General features: G+C 30.9%; 1 protein-coding gene across 1 annotated transcript; it reads right to left on the bottom strand.

Annotated features, from left to right (window-relative positions):
* Window positions 1–3,346: 3,346 nt before the first annotated feature.
* LOC137825758 (plastid division protein PDV1) lies at window positions 3,347–6,397 on the bottom strand. The gene is made up of 2 exons (XM_068631523.1): window positions 5,989–6,397; window positions 3,347–4,339 (listed from the first exon to the last, which is right to left on the bottom strand). Exons 1-2 carry the CDS (start codon window positions 6,298–6,300, stop codon window positions 3,827–3,829), a joined length of 825 nt encoding a protein of 274 aa, XP_068487624.1. The 5' UTR covers window positions 6,301–6,397; the 3' UTR covers window positions 3,347–3,826.
* Between the last annotated feature and the right edge of the window lie 10,049 nt (window positions 6,398–16,446).

Genomic DNA, 16,446 nt, shown 5'->3' on the forward strand with positions numbered 1-16,446 from the left:
AAACTTCACATCGAACTACCAAAATTCACCATCCTAGTCCCCTCTAGTCATGATGATTGTAGTAACCATCATAATACTGACTATTACCAACAACCACAAAAATATCCTCACCATAACCACTATTCTACTTTTAGAGAACCAAAAATAATTTTTCCTTCCTTCCATGGAACAACTAGTGTCAATGAGTACTTAAACTGGGAGATGAAGGTTAAACAAATTTTTGAATGTCATCAAGTTGATATGAAAGACGGGTAATTCTAGCCACTCTTAGTTTCCAAGAGAGTGTCATGACTTGGTGGACTGCTAATTCTAGAGACCTTAAGTTACAACATAACCCTCCAATCAATATGCTCTACCTTAAGAAAAATATATATTCCTTCTTATTATGATAGAGATCTTATGAATCAACTCCATCGAATAACTCAGAAAGATCTCTATGTAGGCCAATATAGGGAAAAAAAATGGAGTTACTCATGTTATGGCATTCGTGAAGAACCTAGGTTAACCATATCTAGGTTCCAAAGTGGCCTAAATTTTGATATTAGGTATAAAGTTGAACTTCTACCTTATAATGATCTTAATGACCTAATCCAACTATGCATTAGGGTAGAAGACCAACTTAATCGAAAAAATTCTTTCAGAAAATCTTTTCCTTATTCTTCCCATTCCAATAGAGATTTTTGAAAGGATAGTTCTGACAAAACTAGGTCACAAGAAAAATAGAAGGATACTCTATACAGTAAATCTAAAGATGAAACTCCTTATGTATCTTCATCTAAAGAAAATAAAACCAAAACATTACAATGTTTTAAGTGTCTAGAAAATAGACAATATTCTTCTTAATGTCCACAAAAGAAAACTTTCTTTTTCAACGATCCTGAGATACCTAAAAATGACCCTTCACCTTCTTTTTCTGAAGTAGAAGAAGTCCCCATTTCTGAAGATGAATGTCATCCATATAAAGGGGAATTATTCATTGTCCAACGCCTTCTTCAAAGTCAACCATTAAAAATAAACAATTCACAACGAGAAAACCTCTTTCATACTAGACGTAAGATTCTAGGTCATATCTTTTCTTTAATAGTTCATAGTGGAACTTGTTGTAATTGTTGTAGTTCTAGGTTAGTCAATAAACTTTCTTTGACAACTCAACTCCATCCTTCTCCATACCGCTTAGATTGAATCAACCAAAATAATGGTATCATTGTCAACACCCAAGTAATTGTGCCCATACAAATAGCAAAATATGAAGACAAAATTTTATACAATGTTATTCTTATGGACATCAGACATATTATTCTTGGCCGACCTTAGAAATTTGATCAAAATATATTGCATGAGAGTCATACTAATAAAATTACTTGCTATTAAACTCAAAATAAAAATAGAAAAAGAAAAATTGTTAGAGACACACATACTCACCATTGATGCTTCTCCTTCTCTACATTCAAAACCTTTGTGTCTTCCTAATTCATCTTCATTGACAGGTACTTTTCCTTTACACTCTTTTTCTATTCCCCCAAGACATAAAAACAACAACAAAATCTCTCAACAATCCAAACAACATATCTTCTGGACTCTAATCATCTATAGTTCCTTATGTTGTATCCTTATTCTCTTTCTTGTTCTTTTAAGGTGGATTGAACCAGGAGGAACTTAAAGCCATTTTCCTCACATAAGGTGGCACTATCAACCGGATCTGAGAAAAAATCCTTTTGAAGGGAGGGAACCTGATGGAGGACCATCCAAAGCCACCATACACAGGATTAAAAGACATATGAACTGTTTGTATCTATAGTAGAAATAACTTGTCTAGGATCCATGTTTTTACTTTGCCTAAAAGAGTTTTTTATAGATGAAATAAGGATACTCTAGAAACTCTAACTTGTAACACAAGTAAGGGCTTCTAAAGCACATTAGAATAGTGCATACGACTTCCTTAATCCACCATACTCACCATAGTTAAGTCTACTTAACTAGAGTTATGGTAGCTTAAAAGCAAGCTACCTTCATCTATAAAAACCCTAAAATTCACACATGTATGAAAATTTGCAATTAATGAATGACTAGTTCTGAAATTGAACAATCATTCTCTCCCAAATCCCTCTTACTAGTGAGCCTCTTTGGCCTAGTGATTATAAGGAAAGTTGGTCAAACCTCTTTCCCCTTCATTGCACCTCCAAATTCTCACGAACCCTAGCACCTCTCTACCATTCAGTGTCTTTAACTTCACTCCATTATGTTGCCTCTCCATTCACTCCTTCAACCAAAATCTTGGACTACATCAGAGAGGATTGCAGACACCTATAAGGATAAGAAATAAAGCCAAAATTACCTTCTTAACTTCTCTTGGGGAGATGAAAAGGCTTGTTTTAACTCTCTCTTTATTTTTCTTTTTCTCACTTTTCTTCTCATTTTCTCTTTTTGATTCATTTTTATTTTATCCTTCTTAACTTCTTTCAAAGTAGGAGGTTTGATAGTAATATTTCAACCAATGCAAGAAATAATATTTCAAATATACTAAAAAAGAATAAAAAAATTAAAATATGGAGGTGCATGAAAAAAATTTGGAATACCGAAAGCAAATTCCTCTAAATCTCCAAAGAACATTTAAGGCTTGATTACAATTTTAGCCTTTAATATTATTAGGTAATTCTGAATTTGGTCTTCTAAATCTAAAAAATAGGTTTTAGTTCTTTAAAATTGAAAAAAATAATACAATTTTTAATCCTTCAACACTAAATTTGAGTTATTAAAAAACAATTTTTTGAGCACTATATTTTGAGATTAAAACCATATTTTATTAAATTTGAGAGGTTAAAATAAGGCTTTTTTAGTTTGGGTTCAGATTAAAAACGTAAAGAAATCAGCATTTTATATATAAAAAAAATATTTGTAATGTTTCGCTAATCGGATTCTGATATCGATTTTAATGTTACCTGTAATGTTAAATTTAACTTTTTTTGTTTGTTTGAAGGTTTAGATTAAATACAATATTAAAATAAAATACCATGTTTCTAAAATTAAATTAGAACTTTATGACGGACTGTCACACATAAATAGTAGTTCAAGGTAAGGCGTAAAGGAGACGTGGCTAATGATAAGCAGTATTAGATTATCCGATAATAATTGTAGCACAAAGCACAATGAAAATAAAATTAATATATTAATTCTGATTTTTATATTTCTTGAAATTATAAGTTTTAATGTCTAAGTTGTGAATTAAATATAACAAACTACTTAATTTTAAACTCCGCGTAATTGTACTCTAACTCCAATTGCAGTGGATAGAATAGGCGATAAAAATGTAATCAAAACTCAAACGGTCGATTCAAGTCCAAATCCATTCGCCATCAGTCTCATAATCAATTTCCTTCACTGAAACATAGAAGTATTCACAAAATAGATGGTAACAAGAAAAAATAAGGTGTAAGGCATTCACATTCCGTCAACTAAAGCTGACAAAAATTGCGCAGTAGTTTATCATAGATGACAATGCGTAGAAGAAAGAATCTTCTGAGTTGATCCAACTAACCATAATATTTCAAGCATCTGCACCTCAACAAGGAATGCACCAAACACGACCTATATATATTGCAACTTTTCAGGTGGAAACAACCGAAGCTGCAATGTCACTTTGAAAATTTCCAGTGGCAACAAAAATCAAGACGACGCTCAAGTGACAACAAGCTTTGTGCCTCAGTCTCGGGTATCCTTTGCCACCGAGGAGAAAAATAAAGGACAAAGAGCACAAAAATGAAGAAAAAAAATATAACACTCTGAAAACATAAACCACTCATCAGTTTATCAGAGATAGAGGTTAATCCTAACCTCTAGCTAACAATACATCCAAATTACAAGAATCAGACGAAGAAGAACCGACCAATTTCGTTCTTCTCACGGTTGTTTTGTTGCTGTGAACTCTATCTTCTAGCCTAAAAGACTGCTCATGATTAGCTACCTGATGTAAATGAAGCAAAGCTATCATGCTAATTGCAACCAAAGCAGCATTTCCCACTATTCCGCCCATATGATCCAATCCAAGAGATCTCTTCACAAAATTGAAACTTGAGACAAAAATGTTCATAAGAATATTAGATCTCTTCGCTTTCACAGTCGCAAAATTCCCAGCCGAACAGTTTGGTTGTCCATAAAGAAGAATATCAGGAGCGACGAGGCAGCCTGCATCATGCACATCGCCGATAAAAGCAAGAGCTTCTTCAATGACTTTATACTTTTTACCACGGTGTTCTGTCAGCCTCATTGCAAGAACAATTCTGCTCTGTTCTAAGCGTGCAATTGCAGCATCTCTCTCAACACGCTGCTGGGTTTGAATTGTCTACATATAGAATGAAGTTCCAAATTAGAGACTCCCATAAAAATATCATCCAACATAAAACCAAACAAAGACGGTACTAAAAAAGGTAAGCTTTTAATTAATTGATTAATAAATCTTGTAAAGTTCCGGAAGAAACTAGCCGAAAGACAATGCCTATTGCAAGTTTCTATATTGTTAGTTCATTTTATGTCCGGTTAGAAATCTCACATCAACTAAGAATAAAACCAAAATATAATATACAAGTGGGATGCAAACATCACCATACAAGTCACTTTTTTAGAGGTTAAGATAGACATAGACCCACTTATTAAGATAGATGCCCATTAACTTTCTTTTCTTAAAAGGTCAAGAAAATTGTATAATGTGCGAAGACTATCTGGCAAGATTTTGATGAGAAAACTGATCCACTTTGGCCTAGTATTTTTGTTCAGATTTTGGAAAATCTAATAGGAATGATGTAGTAAAAAAGGTCTAGCATAAAACTCCCAACATACAACCATGACATGCCTTTAACCACTTAACGAACCAACTACAAAAAGGAGCAGAAGAAACATAGGTAATGAGAAGTTACATAAAGGAGTTAAAATCCACTACAAACCAAATTAAAAAGATTTCCAATTTCATTCTTTGATATTTCCTAACACTTGGATAGTAGAAACATAATGTCCACAACAAAAGGGGCCAATTTTATAGAAATCATAGAGTGAAAGAAACATAGGTAGTAAACCCTAAATAGATTAAATTTAAAGAAAGAAGGACTGAAATTTCAAAGAGGCAAATAAATAGATGAAACCCTAAAGCGAATTCTCAGGATTGGGGAACCATGGCAATAGATTTAATATAATGACCCAAACACCAAAATGTAGTACAAAGTCTACAAAACAGAATGAAAACATAACTTCAGTTCTCTTCCTTAACAAACAAATGACTTTCACTTCAAAAATGATTTCCATTACAAAGAAGATGTTTCAGAACCCTTGGAAGGGATAAGCATCCATAAACAATATCATTGCCACCATAAAAACAAAGAAGTCCATAAATAATTTCATTAAAACACTTAATGCAGGGCATAATTTTTAATGTTTATTTTACTTTTCTTTAATTGAATGGAACCTTATTAATAAAATATCTGGTTCTTAACATGCTTCTTCCTTTCCCTCAAGTCACACCTAAGGATCATGTCCATTTGTCCTAATGTCCAACTCAAAACTAAACCGGCTCAATAAAGATATAACAATTCGTAAACAACATTTTCCAAATCAAAACTGACGCAATTTAAAGCAAAGCCTCTACTTTTCAAAAAGATACAACATAGCAAAATTAGGCAAATTTTGTGCTCAGGTTAGGATTTTCATCACTAATGAATTCTAGGACTTATAAAAAAAAAAAAAACCACCCTCACTCGGCTGTTCTGCATCGGCGAAGAGAACGCTCAAACCGGATATTATGTTCAAACATTCAAACATTACAAATCGTTAACAACGCCCAGTCTTCGAACCAAAATACGGGGCAAGCAAAGGAAAACAACCGGAAACGAATTAACATCCAATTTCAACAAATTTCAAGTCATATAACAGCAGAGAAATTATAACAAAACGAGAAAAAAAAAACAAAAACAAAGAGATAGAAAAGGGGAAAAAAAAGCTCACATGAAAGAACTCGAGCTGGTCTTCGAGGTTCTCGAGCGCAGTGCGTATGGCGTTGAGACTCTTGGCTTCGCAAACGGCGGAGTCGTCATCGTCGTCGGCAGGTCGGAAGTCCTTAACAAAGACGAAACCCGAGCTGTCAGCAGCGGCGTTAGCGGCAGAATTGGGAAGGGGCGAAGAGTTTTTGAGGGTTTTGAGGGAAGTGAGGAAGTGGGATCTGGAAACCGAGTGAATTGCGTCGCTGAGCTTGTCGTGGAGGTCCCAAATTTTTTCGAGAATGGCTTCGATTTCTTCCATCTGCATATCCCATTTCATTTTCGGTTTCGAAAAAATGGACGAGTGGAGACACACACAACACAGACAGTGACACCCAACAAAGACAGATTTGAACAACCAAACCCCACTTTTTAAATACCTTCTAATATTATTACCACCATACCATTTAACGTGCCTCCACTGTTACGGAAGGAATTTTGTGGCCCCACATCCCTTATGAAGCTAGCATGGTTGTTACTCGTTCTCAAAAATATTTAAATCATCCTTTTTACCTCAGCAGTCTACTAATAGCAAATAGTTTTCAATTTTCTTTTTACAAATATGCTTTATATTTTAAATATTTTATCACAGTAAACTCAAACCCAATCTATTTATAAAAACCAACACTGTTCAGTCGGAATTTAATAATCAAGGAACTGAATTTTCACTTTTATTCATTGTCACCGTGGTCCAAAACCAACTGAAATTAAGTTATCGGATAACCAAAATTTTATTTTTCTTTAAATTTTTTAGTAATTAAAAAAACTAAAAGTAATGGAGAAAAAGTACTTTTCTATTTTTATTTTTTAAAATAATAAATTGAAAATTAAAAATTAAATTAATATTGTTATTAATTTAATTTTTAATATACATTTTTATTGTTAATAATGATTTATATGAAAATTTAATGGTATAAAATAATAAAGGAAAAAATTATGTTACTTTATAATTATTTATGATAAGAAAATTAAAATAAATATTTAAAATTGTATTAGAAAGTATAAATTTCTTAGAAATTTTAAGAATAGTTTGAAACATTATTAATTACAATTGAGGTATTAATCAATTAATTAAAAATGAAATTATATTAATAAAAATCATAATTTTTTATTATAGCAGTAAAATAAACAATACACCTGAGAAAATTTAGTTTTAATATTGAAAAAATTATATTTAAATTTTAATCCCATTTTAAATTAAGAAACATTCAATTACCATAAAAAGAGTAATTTAACAGAAAATGTTAGTATATATGCATTGAAGTATGTTAGACTGAAATTAGAACTATGTAAAAAATATTCATTTAAAAATATATTAAATAGTATTTAGCAATCAAATGTAGAAATATCTAAATTTCTATATAACACTAAATGAGATTTCTAAAGGTACATGGAAGAAAAGTAAATAAAAAATTTTAGCGTAAAAACCAACCGACTCTTGTTGATTTTAATTAAGTGCTAATAAACAATAAAGTAGAGATTATGTTTTGTTTGTAAAATGATAATTTAAATAAATTATGTGAGATGCAAGTGCTTCGTTTAGATGATATATGTGTTCTCTTGTTTCGTCTGATAATAAAGTCCTCGTTAGATGATACGAAAAGAGTTTTTGAGGTAGTCTTGCACTTAGTGAAATTCTTTAAGTTGATTCCATATTCTCCATTTTCGTTTATTATTGGAATGTTGTGAGATAGGTATGGAAAATTTTGGATTTCAAATTTCTTGGGAATGCCTTAAAGATCAAGGTTCTTCTTCAAATACAAAAATCTCTTATGCGACATCTCTAATAGCCAACAAGAACACGTTTCTCAAAGAGGGAAATAGGGAAAAAACTAATTTTACAATCTACTGAAATGTTCTAAATTTTGATGTTGTATCACTTAAGAATATTGTTGTACCTCCTGTTGCTACTGTTAATGTTGTTGTTCAGAAAGTCAATAAAGATTTTTTCTTGCTAACCCTATTGATGATATAGGGACTGGGTTTGGATCTCAAGATGATATTGTTGTTGATATGTCCCTCATTGGAGAGTTTTCATGAGTCAAAAGATTTGCTACTAGAAAATGACTCATTGTGTATTGCTGACAAAGGAGTTCCATCTAAAACTATCTCTAATGATTTGACCTTGCAAAATTGTTTTGATTCCCTTCCAGGTTTGGAGAATGTTGTGGTAGGGACAAATTACACTACCCAAGTTGAGTTGGCTTTGGAAAAAAAGGTTGTATCCCATTGTCTAACAACGGTTCCTGTAGATGTTGCTCTAGTGCCTGATGTTGCCGCTCATAAGTTAACTCTCTTGACTATTGTGACTAATGCAGATGTTGCTATGGAGTCTAATCTCTTTAGGTGTTGCTTTCTTCCTAAAAGAACGTGAAATTATGGCTAAGTATTTGAATGGTGAGCTGATTGATATGGGACAACCTCTTAGTGATAATGGGGATGATGTTGTTAAACCTACTAGGAGGCCTGAACGTCCTAGAAAAGGTTGTAAGATGTTTGTTAATAAGAAATAAGAGCTCTTGCTTTTTTGAGATCTTCATTTATAGGCTCTTCAAGATTCTTTCTTAAAAGGTTTTAAAAACTTATGTTCTGATTGGTTTAGATGTAGTTCTTTCTTATTTATGGGATTTGGCCTGTCCCCCCATACTTGTTTGTTCTGTTTTTTTTTTCTTTTTAATAATACTTTTTCAAGTAATGGCAGGATGCCTAACATGAAGCTTCTTTGAAATTCTTTCCGAGCTAATTTTTTGGTTGCAGATAATGTTCTCATTTTCATGTCTACCAGAAAGATCTCGTAAAGCTCTTGTCAACATTAAAGATCTCTTGAAGGATGTGTTAAAGATGTTCCACGATAACACACATCCTTATATGTCTTTTGTAAACTTTGGGAAGGCTATTTTACATGTATGATCCTATGCTTTACTATAGTTCGGGTGAAATCTCTTTAGTTGAGGATTGATAAGTCATGCCAATTATCAAGATATTGTTTAAAGAAGATATAAGCATTTAATGTTGCTTGGAGTGCACTTAATGTACCTCTTTATCATTTTTGTAGACATACGAATGTTTTAAGATGAAGATTTGAAGTGAAGCTTCTCAACATGTAGAAAATGATTTGCAACAACTATTTTCTCAACTCCCTATATACAGAAGTCTTCCAAAGTGAAGAAAAACAAGAACTCATCAAGAGTTATCGAAATGCAGTTAACTTTTTGTTCAAAGCTTTCTATGCGCCAAGCTTCCCAATAATTATTCGTGTTCATTTAACAAACTAGAAAAGTTGTTTAACCTTTTATTCGTTGAAAGATGTTTTTCTCTATCAGTATGCAAAGCCCTATGATCTCTTAGATCACCCCTTTCTTGTAAAACCTTAACATGATGCCTCAAAGATCAAGGTTCTTCTTCAAATACAAAGATCTCTTTTATGAATCAAGCAAAAAAGAAGACCTTTGTGCAAGCATTGAATAATGCTTGTACCATTCATCTCTCACAATTGTAGCTCTGTGTGTCAAGGGTCAGTTAATTGTAGTTCAAATTCCTGAAGATGTTTATCTGGTTGGAGGAATGCCAAAATCACCTTCATGGTAGGATTATTGTAGCTAAAGGTGATAAACCTCTAACTCATTTAGATTTTTGCAAAAAACTTAATATTCCTTGGAATTCGTTTGGCCCTTGGAGGGTTATTCCTCTTAGAAAAGGGTTTTACGAGTTTGCTTTTGATTCATTTGAGGATATGAGAAGAGCCTTTGTCGGGGGTCTTGGAATCTTTATCCGAGGTTTCTGAGAGTTTTTCTTGGTCTAAAGATTTCGTTCCTGCTTCCTTAAAGCTTACCAAAACCCAATGTTGGGTTAGGATTCATGAACTCCCTTTGGAGTATTGATGGCCATAAGCTATTTTTTATATTGCTAGAGGGGTTGGTACCCTCATGACTATTTTACGAGAAGCATATTGTGTCAAAAGTAATAATTTTTCCTAATGACAGATATCAAACACACAAGGAATAGTTGAATTCTCAAGTAAAATATTCACTAAAGAGAAAACAATAATTAAATTTTGTTGGATGTTTGTTGTATGTCAGATTGCAAGAATTGTAAAAAAAAGCAAAGTAAAGAGTTGGTTGATTGAATTAGGAAAATTGAGATTGGGTTTCATCATTCTCACTCTTTTGTATTTTGAAAAGCATAATAATATTCTATCTTTGATTGATATTGATGCCCATATAAAATTTATTCATGATTGATTTCTCGCATATAAAATTATTAAGATAATCTTCTAAATATTGATTCCTTGTATATTTATAAAAACTCTTTATCCTTACGAGCAAATATTGATAGCAATTAAAATTTCAAATATATTCCAAGTATTCAAATATGTTAAGTATTATCATTTAGGTCAGATGCTTAGAAGTATTTTTCAGTCAAATCTAATGATCAAAATTATGATAAAACAAACATTAAGAATAAAATGACAATATCAATCATCAATCAAAAACATAATATTATATTTAAATATCACCTCAATACATAAGATTTTGAACAAATTACTCTCAATCCCAAATGGTAGAATTAACCACTAATGTTGGCCATTACAATCATGGAAAGTAAGAAAAGAAGATTCATGATGTTTCTTCTTGACAACTGCCTCCTTTAGGGTTTTTTATCACCTTCTATTCTCCCAATGATCTTTAGGATTGTGTCTCACGCCTCATATTTAACCTAGTTGGGTTTGGGCTAAGTGACTTTTCGCCTAAGCGTGATTGGGCTTGCGTGGGCAAGTTGGACGAGAAAAATCCCAACTTCTATGGAGTGATCTCGCCTAGGCGAGATTGGGCAAGTTCCTCTAGAGTGCTTCTGGCTTAGGTGAGTTTTGAGCGTTCCACCATTCCCTTTTCATCTTGTATGTTCCCCTTTAGCCATTTCATCTCCATTTTCCCCTAGAATCCTGAAATTAACACAAATTTGAGAAGAAATCGTTTTTATTCATATTATAATCACAAAATATGTAAAAATGTTTAAATTCATAAATCAAGGGGTTAAATTATAGTTATTTTATCAATAAATATTCATAAGTGCCTGTATTTTAATATGAAATATTACTGTAATGTGACACTTATCATACCCCACTAACTTTTGATGATTACACAATGAATAAATCTAGAGGATTTTTTGCTAGGGTTCTAGTTGATAATGATAAGTTATCAAACTTGCCGAATCAAATATTGGTAGAAAGGCCTGACTTTGCTTTCATTGAGGATATTGAATAAGAGGATTTTCCTCCATTTTGATCCTCATGCAAAATAATTGGTCATGATTTATCTAAATGTAGGAGATAACTAAAGACTGATACATGTAAAATTGTTTTGCCTAAACCTATGGTTGTTCAATATAAGATTGTTGTTGCTCAGTCCATGGAAGCTAGCATCTCTAATAATCAACAAGAAGATGTTTCTCAAAAGAGGGAAATCAGGGACATGTCAATTTTACAATCCGTTGAGAATGTTCTAAATTCTGATATTGTTATATTTGTTAAGGATATTGTTGTAGCTCTTGTTGTTACTATTGATGTTGTTGTTCAAAAATTCAATAAGGATTTATTTGTTGTTGTTAACCCTATTGATGAGATAGGGATTGAGTCCAGATCTGAAGATGGTATTTTTGTTGATATGCCTTTGTTGGAGAGTGTTCATGAGTCAGAAGATTTGCTACAAGAATAGGAATCCTTGCCTATTGCTTACAAAAAGTTCCATATGAAAATGTCTCTAGTGATTTGGCCTTGCAAAATTATTTTGAATCCCTTTCAGGTTTGAAGAATGTAGTGGTAGGAACCAATTGCACTATGCAAGTTGAGTTGCCTTTGGAAAAAAAATGTTTCATCTCATGGTCTAACAGATGTTCCTCTAGATGTTGCTTTGGTGTCTGATGTTGTCACTCAAAAGCCTACTCTTTTTTACTATTGTGCCTAATGCAGATGTTGCTCTAGAGTCTAATGCGATCCTCTCCTCGGGTGTTGTTTTGTTCTTGAAAAAAATGTGAAATTGTTGCTATGTCTTTGAATGGTGAGGCTGATATGGGACAACCTCTCAGTGATAATGGAGATGATGTGGTTAAAATTATTAGGAGGCATGGACATCCTATGAAAGGTTTTAAGATGTCTGCTAATAAGGAATGAAAATGATGTGAGTTGATTTTAGTTTGTCACATTTTATGGGTTGCATTTTGTTTATGATTTTTTATTTTTAGCAATGTAAGGTGAGAACCCAAAGAAGATCCCCACTGGACACGAACTTAAAGAACAAATGAAGCAAATAATGAATGAAGATGACCAAATGGAAAAGACATAAACAAGAACATAAAGAAGGAATGTAAATGGCGTAAATGAAAGGAAGGAAAGGAGAAAATGTGAAGGAAGCTTATGGAGAATGGAGAGAATGGTCACGCCACTTGGAGGGTGGGAAACCCCAAGATAAGTGAGGAAGATCCGCCACTTGAAGTGTTCACACAACTCAAGATAAGACCCAAAATACTAGGAGACTGAGCTTATTAATCACTCTTGGAGAGTTTCCTTTCTATTTCAAAATTCAATGTCCTATTTATAGGGAGGGGTGCCTTGGTGGGCAAGATGGGTGAGAGGTAAGAATGGAAGAAGAGAGGGGCGACCTAGGGTGTTGACCTTGGTTAATGTCGCCCCTAGTCTTAGCTTCTAGAAGATAGGGCTACCTTCCTAACCTAAAGGACTTGACACAAACCCAATTTGATAAGTACACTCCTATTTATGCTATGTAAACCTACTTTAGCTTATTTTCTATTTGGAGTCCCAAAGTGAGTCCAATTTATTTACAAACATTTTTGTCTTGTAAGAAGACCAGAAGAAAGAACATTTGATACTCTGGTCTATGCCCATTCCTTCTTCTGCTGAGATCCTTCCGAAATTTGGCAGGACCTTGTCTTGGATGCTGAGATGATTGATCAAAGTATGAAATGTCTCTTGTGTCCTTGGTCATCTACTTGGCTATTTGAGTTTTATCAGAAAATCTTTGCAGATCTTCATCTATAGGTGTTGTTTTGGTTCTTTGCTTCGTAGTTTCTCTTTGGGTTTTTTCTTACAAAGTGTTAAAAACCTATGTTTAGATTTGTAATTCACTTTTATATGGATTTTGACTTAGTCCCCCATACTTGTTTTTTTTTTTTTAATAATATTTTTTTATGTAATGTCAGGATGTCTAACATAAAGTTTTATTCAAAAAAATATTTTTTATTAAATTTTATAAAAAAATATGTTCATAAATATAATATGTGTCCATCTTATTGAAATTAATAACAAAATATTTCTCAATAAATATATTTTTAAGTTAAATAGAAACATTTAAACGTAAATACAACAGTATAAAATAATTAAATAAGAGTAAAGTAACTTTCAAATTAAAATATTTCTAATATAGTTATTATAATAATTACTATGAAAAAAATTAAATGTGTATTCTCTCTTGTATACATTATGGAAAACACATATTTTATTAGGATAACAAAAATTAAAAAGAAATTATTGTAATTTTTAAAATAATTTTTTTATTAATTTTATAAAAAATTATGTTCATAAATATAATGTATCCACCTTTTTGAATTTAATAAAAAAACATTTTCCTTGTAAAAATTAATGTAAGCTAATTATAATATTTGAATGTGAATAAAACATTATAAAATAATTAATTAAGAGTAAATTAACTAGAATATTTAATATTTCTAATATTTTTTTTTAAATTACGATAGAAATTATTAAATGTGTATTCTCTCTATACACTATGGAAAATTCATCTTATTATTATAAAAAAAGTAATTGTAATTATTAAAATAATTTTTTATTAAATTTTATAAAAAAATGTGTTTATAAATATAATATGTCCATCTTTTTTAATTAAATTAAAAAACATTTTCTTGGTAAATATTTATGTAAGTTAATTAGAAATATTTTAATGTAAATACAACATTATAAAATAATTAATTTTTTGGGAGTCTCTCAAAGATCAAGGTTCACCTTTAGATAAAAAGATTTATTATGCAAGTCCAGCAAAAAAGAAGGCCTTTGTGCAATTGCGTATGAAGGGTGAATTATTTGTTGTTCAAATTCCTAAAGATGTTTATCTAGCTGGTCTGGAAGAATGCAAAAATCATCTTTATGGTAGGATTATTCTAGCTAAAGGTGATAAACCTCTAACTCATTTAGATTTTTGCAAAAAACTTTATTGCTTAGAATTTGTTAGGCCCATAAAGGGATATTCCCCTTGGAATTTTTTTTTATGAGTTTGCTTTTGAATCCCTTGAGGATACGAGGAGAGTCCATGTAGGGGTCTTGGAATCTCAATTCGAGGATTTTAGAGTTTTAGCTTGGATGAAAGATTTTCTCCATACTTCCTTGAAGCTTACCAAAACCCAATGTTGGGTTAGGATTCATGGTCTCCCATTGTAATATTGACGACCTTAAACTATTTTTTATAGTTAGAGGGGTTGGTACTTCGCTAAACTTGATGATTACACAATGAATAATTCTAGAAGATTTTTTGGATAGGGTTGTAGTTCATATTGAGATGTTATCAACCTTGTCGAATCAAATTTTGATGGAAAGATATGACTTTCCTTTCATTGAAAATACTGAATATGTGAAGTTGCCTTCATTTTGCTCCTCATGCGAAATGTTTGATCATGATTTATCTAAATGTACAAGATAGTTGGAGACCAATATAGATAAAATTGTTTTATCTAGACATGTGGTTCTTCATATAAGTTTTTTGTTGCTCAATCCATAAAAACACAAGGAAGTTGACCCTTGCACCTAGAAAACTTACGCCCAAACCCGTACTCCTCCTGGGCCATTCAATGCTTCTTCCATTGATTTAAACAAGTCTTCCACTACCTTTCATCAAATCATCCAAAACTCAAGAATCATTATTGCATCAATATACTAAAACCAATTCAAAGAAAATTGTTTTCTTAAGGTTAAAATTATTAGAAAAAAGTTTTATGGCTTCATTAATCAATTAAGTTTTTATGTGCTTGATTAAACTATTCATGATAGATTTCATAATAAAATAATTGATTATTAGCTTAGTTAACTGATTAAATATGTAAATGTTTTTAATGTTGTAACTGTTTCCAAATTTTAGTAAGAAGAATAATCAATTATTTTAATACAAATTTATTAATGTGTACACGTGGATATCGTAGTAATATGAATAGTTGCTACTCATTATTAATTATTTTTAGGGTAGACACTCAGCTGAGTAGAACAAGTATTAACATATACAATAAGTAAAAAAACTTAGTATAAAAGCTTTGATTTCGTTAGTTTTGTTTAAACTTAATTGATTGAGGTAATTGAATATGTGTTTCATCTTTAATAACTATCACATGTGTTTATTAAAAGAAGAATTAACATTAACCTTCTCTTAATATACAATTAACTTTCCATTAATATATAGTCAAAATTGTGAATTTGAAATACTTAGTGGAGTTAAAATAATTACAAAGTTAATTGCATAATAACATTAATTTTTCCTTTTAATGAATGCACTTACAATTATTAAAGACTAAATGCATACTAAATTACCTCAATCACTAAAATTCAAATTTAAAATTCAAAAACAAAATTATATTTGGTGTATTAAGATTTTTTTTTTATACTAAAATTAAAATACGTCATTACTTATTTTAACTGAATGCTCTGTTTACCCTTATTTTTATTTGAATATTTTTTTTAGAATGAAGTGAACAAAGTATAATTATTGGTTAAGAAAACATTAAAATTGTATGAGTGTTATAAATTTGAATTTAGAGATTTATGTTTTTATTTGTACTAATAAAATTAAAATTATTTTTGAAAAAATTAACTTTATTTAAACTTATATTTTGCAACATAACTTATTTAAATTTATTTGTTTTAAAAGGATTAATTTTATTTATAAAAATATTTATTGTGAAATTTATTTAGATTATACTTGATTAAATTTTTATTTTAAATAATTTATTTTCAATAATCTAATTAAAATAATTCAATAATTTTTTTAAAAAAATATTCATGCAAATACAAAAAAAAAGTCCGACATTTTTTAAATAGGCTTCCATTGAGTAATAAAGTGAACAGTGAGATAAATATTCTAAATTAAAATAAATAGCAAATAATTACTATCATATCGCTTTCATTAAAACAAATAATTACTCCAATAGCACGTGAGTTTATTTATTGAATTTTTGGGTAACTATCGGTAATCATATGTGTTTTTATCATATATATATATATATATATATATGATTAAAATGGAGAGTTCAAAATAGCATTTCTTATTAAATTAATATTTTATGAAAGCAATCTAGGTAGTGTTAAGCTAGAAGTCTCCTTGGGAGCGATAAATTGGAAAATAGAAGGATACTTAAC

Source organism: Phaseolus vulgaris, chromosome 8, assembly GCF_000499845.2.
Source record: "Phaseolus vulgaris cultivar G19833 chromosome 8, P. vulgaris v2.0, whole genome shotgun sequence".
Classification (NCBI taxonomy): Eukaryota; Viridiplantae; Streptophyta; class Magnoliopsida; order Fabales; family Fabaceae; genus Phaseolus; species Phaseolus vulgaris.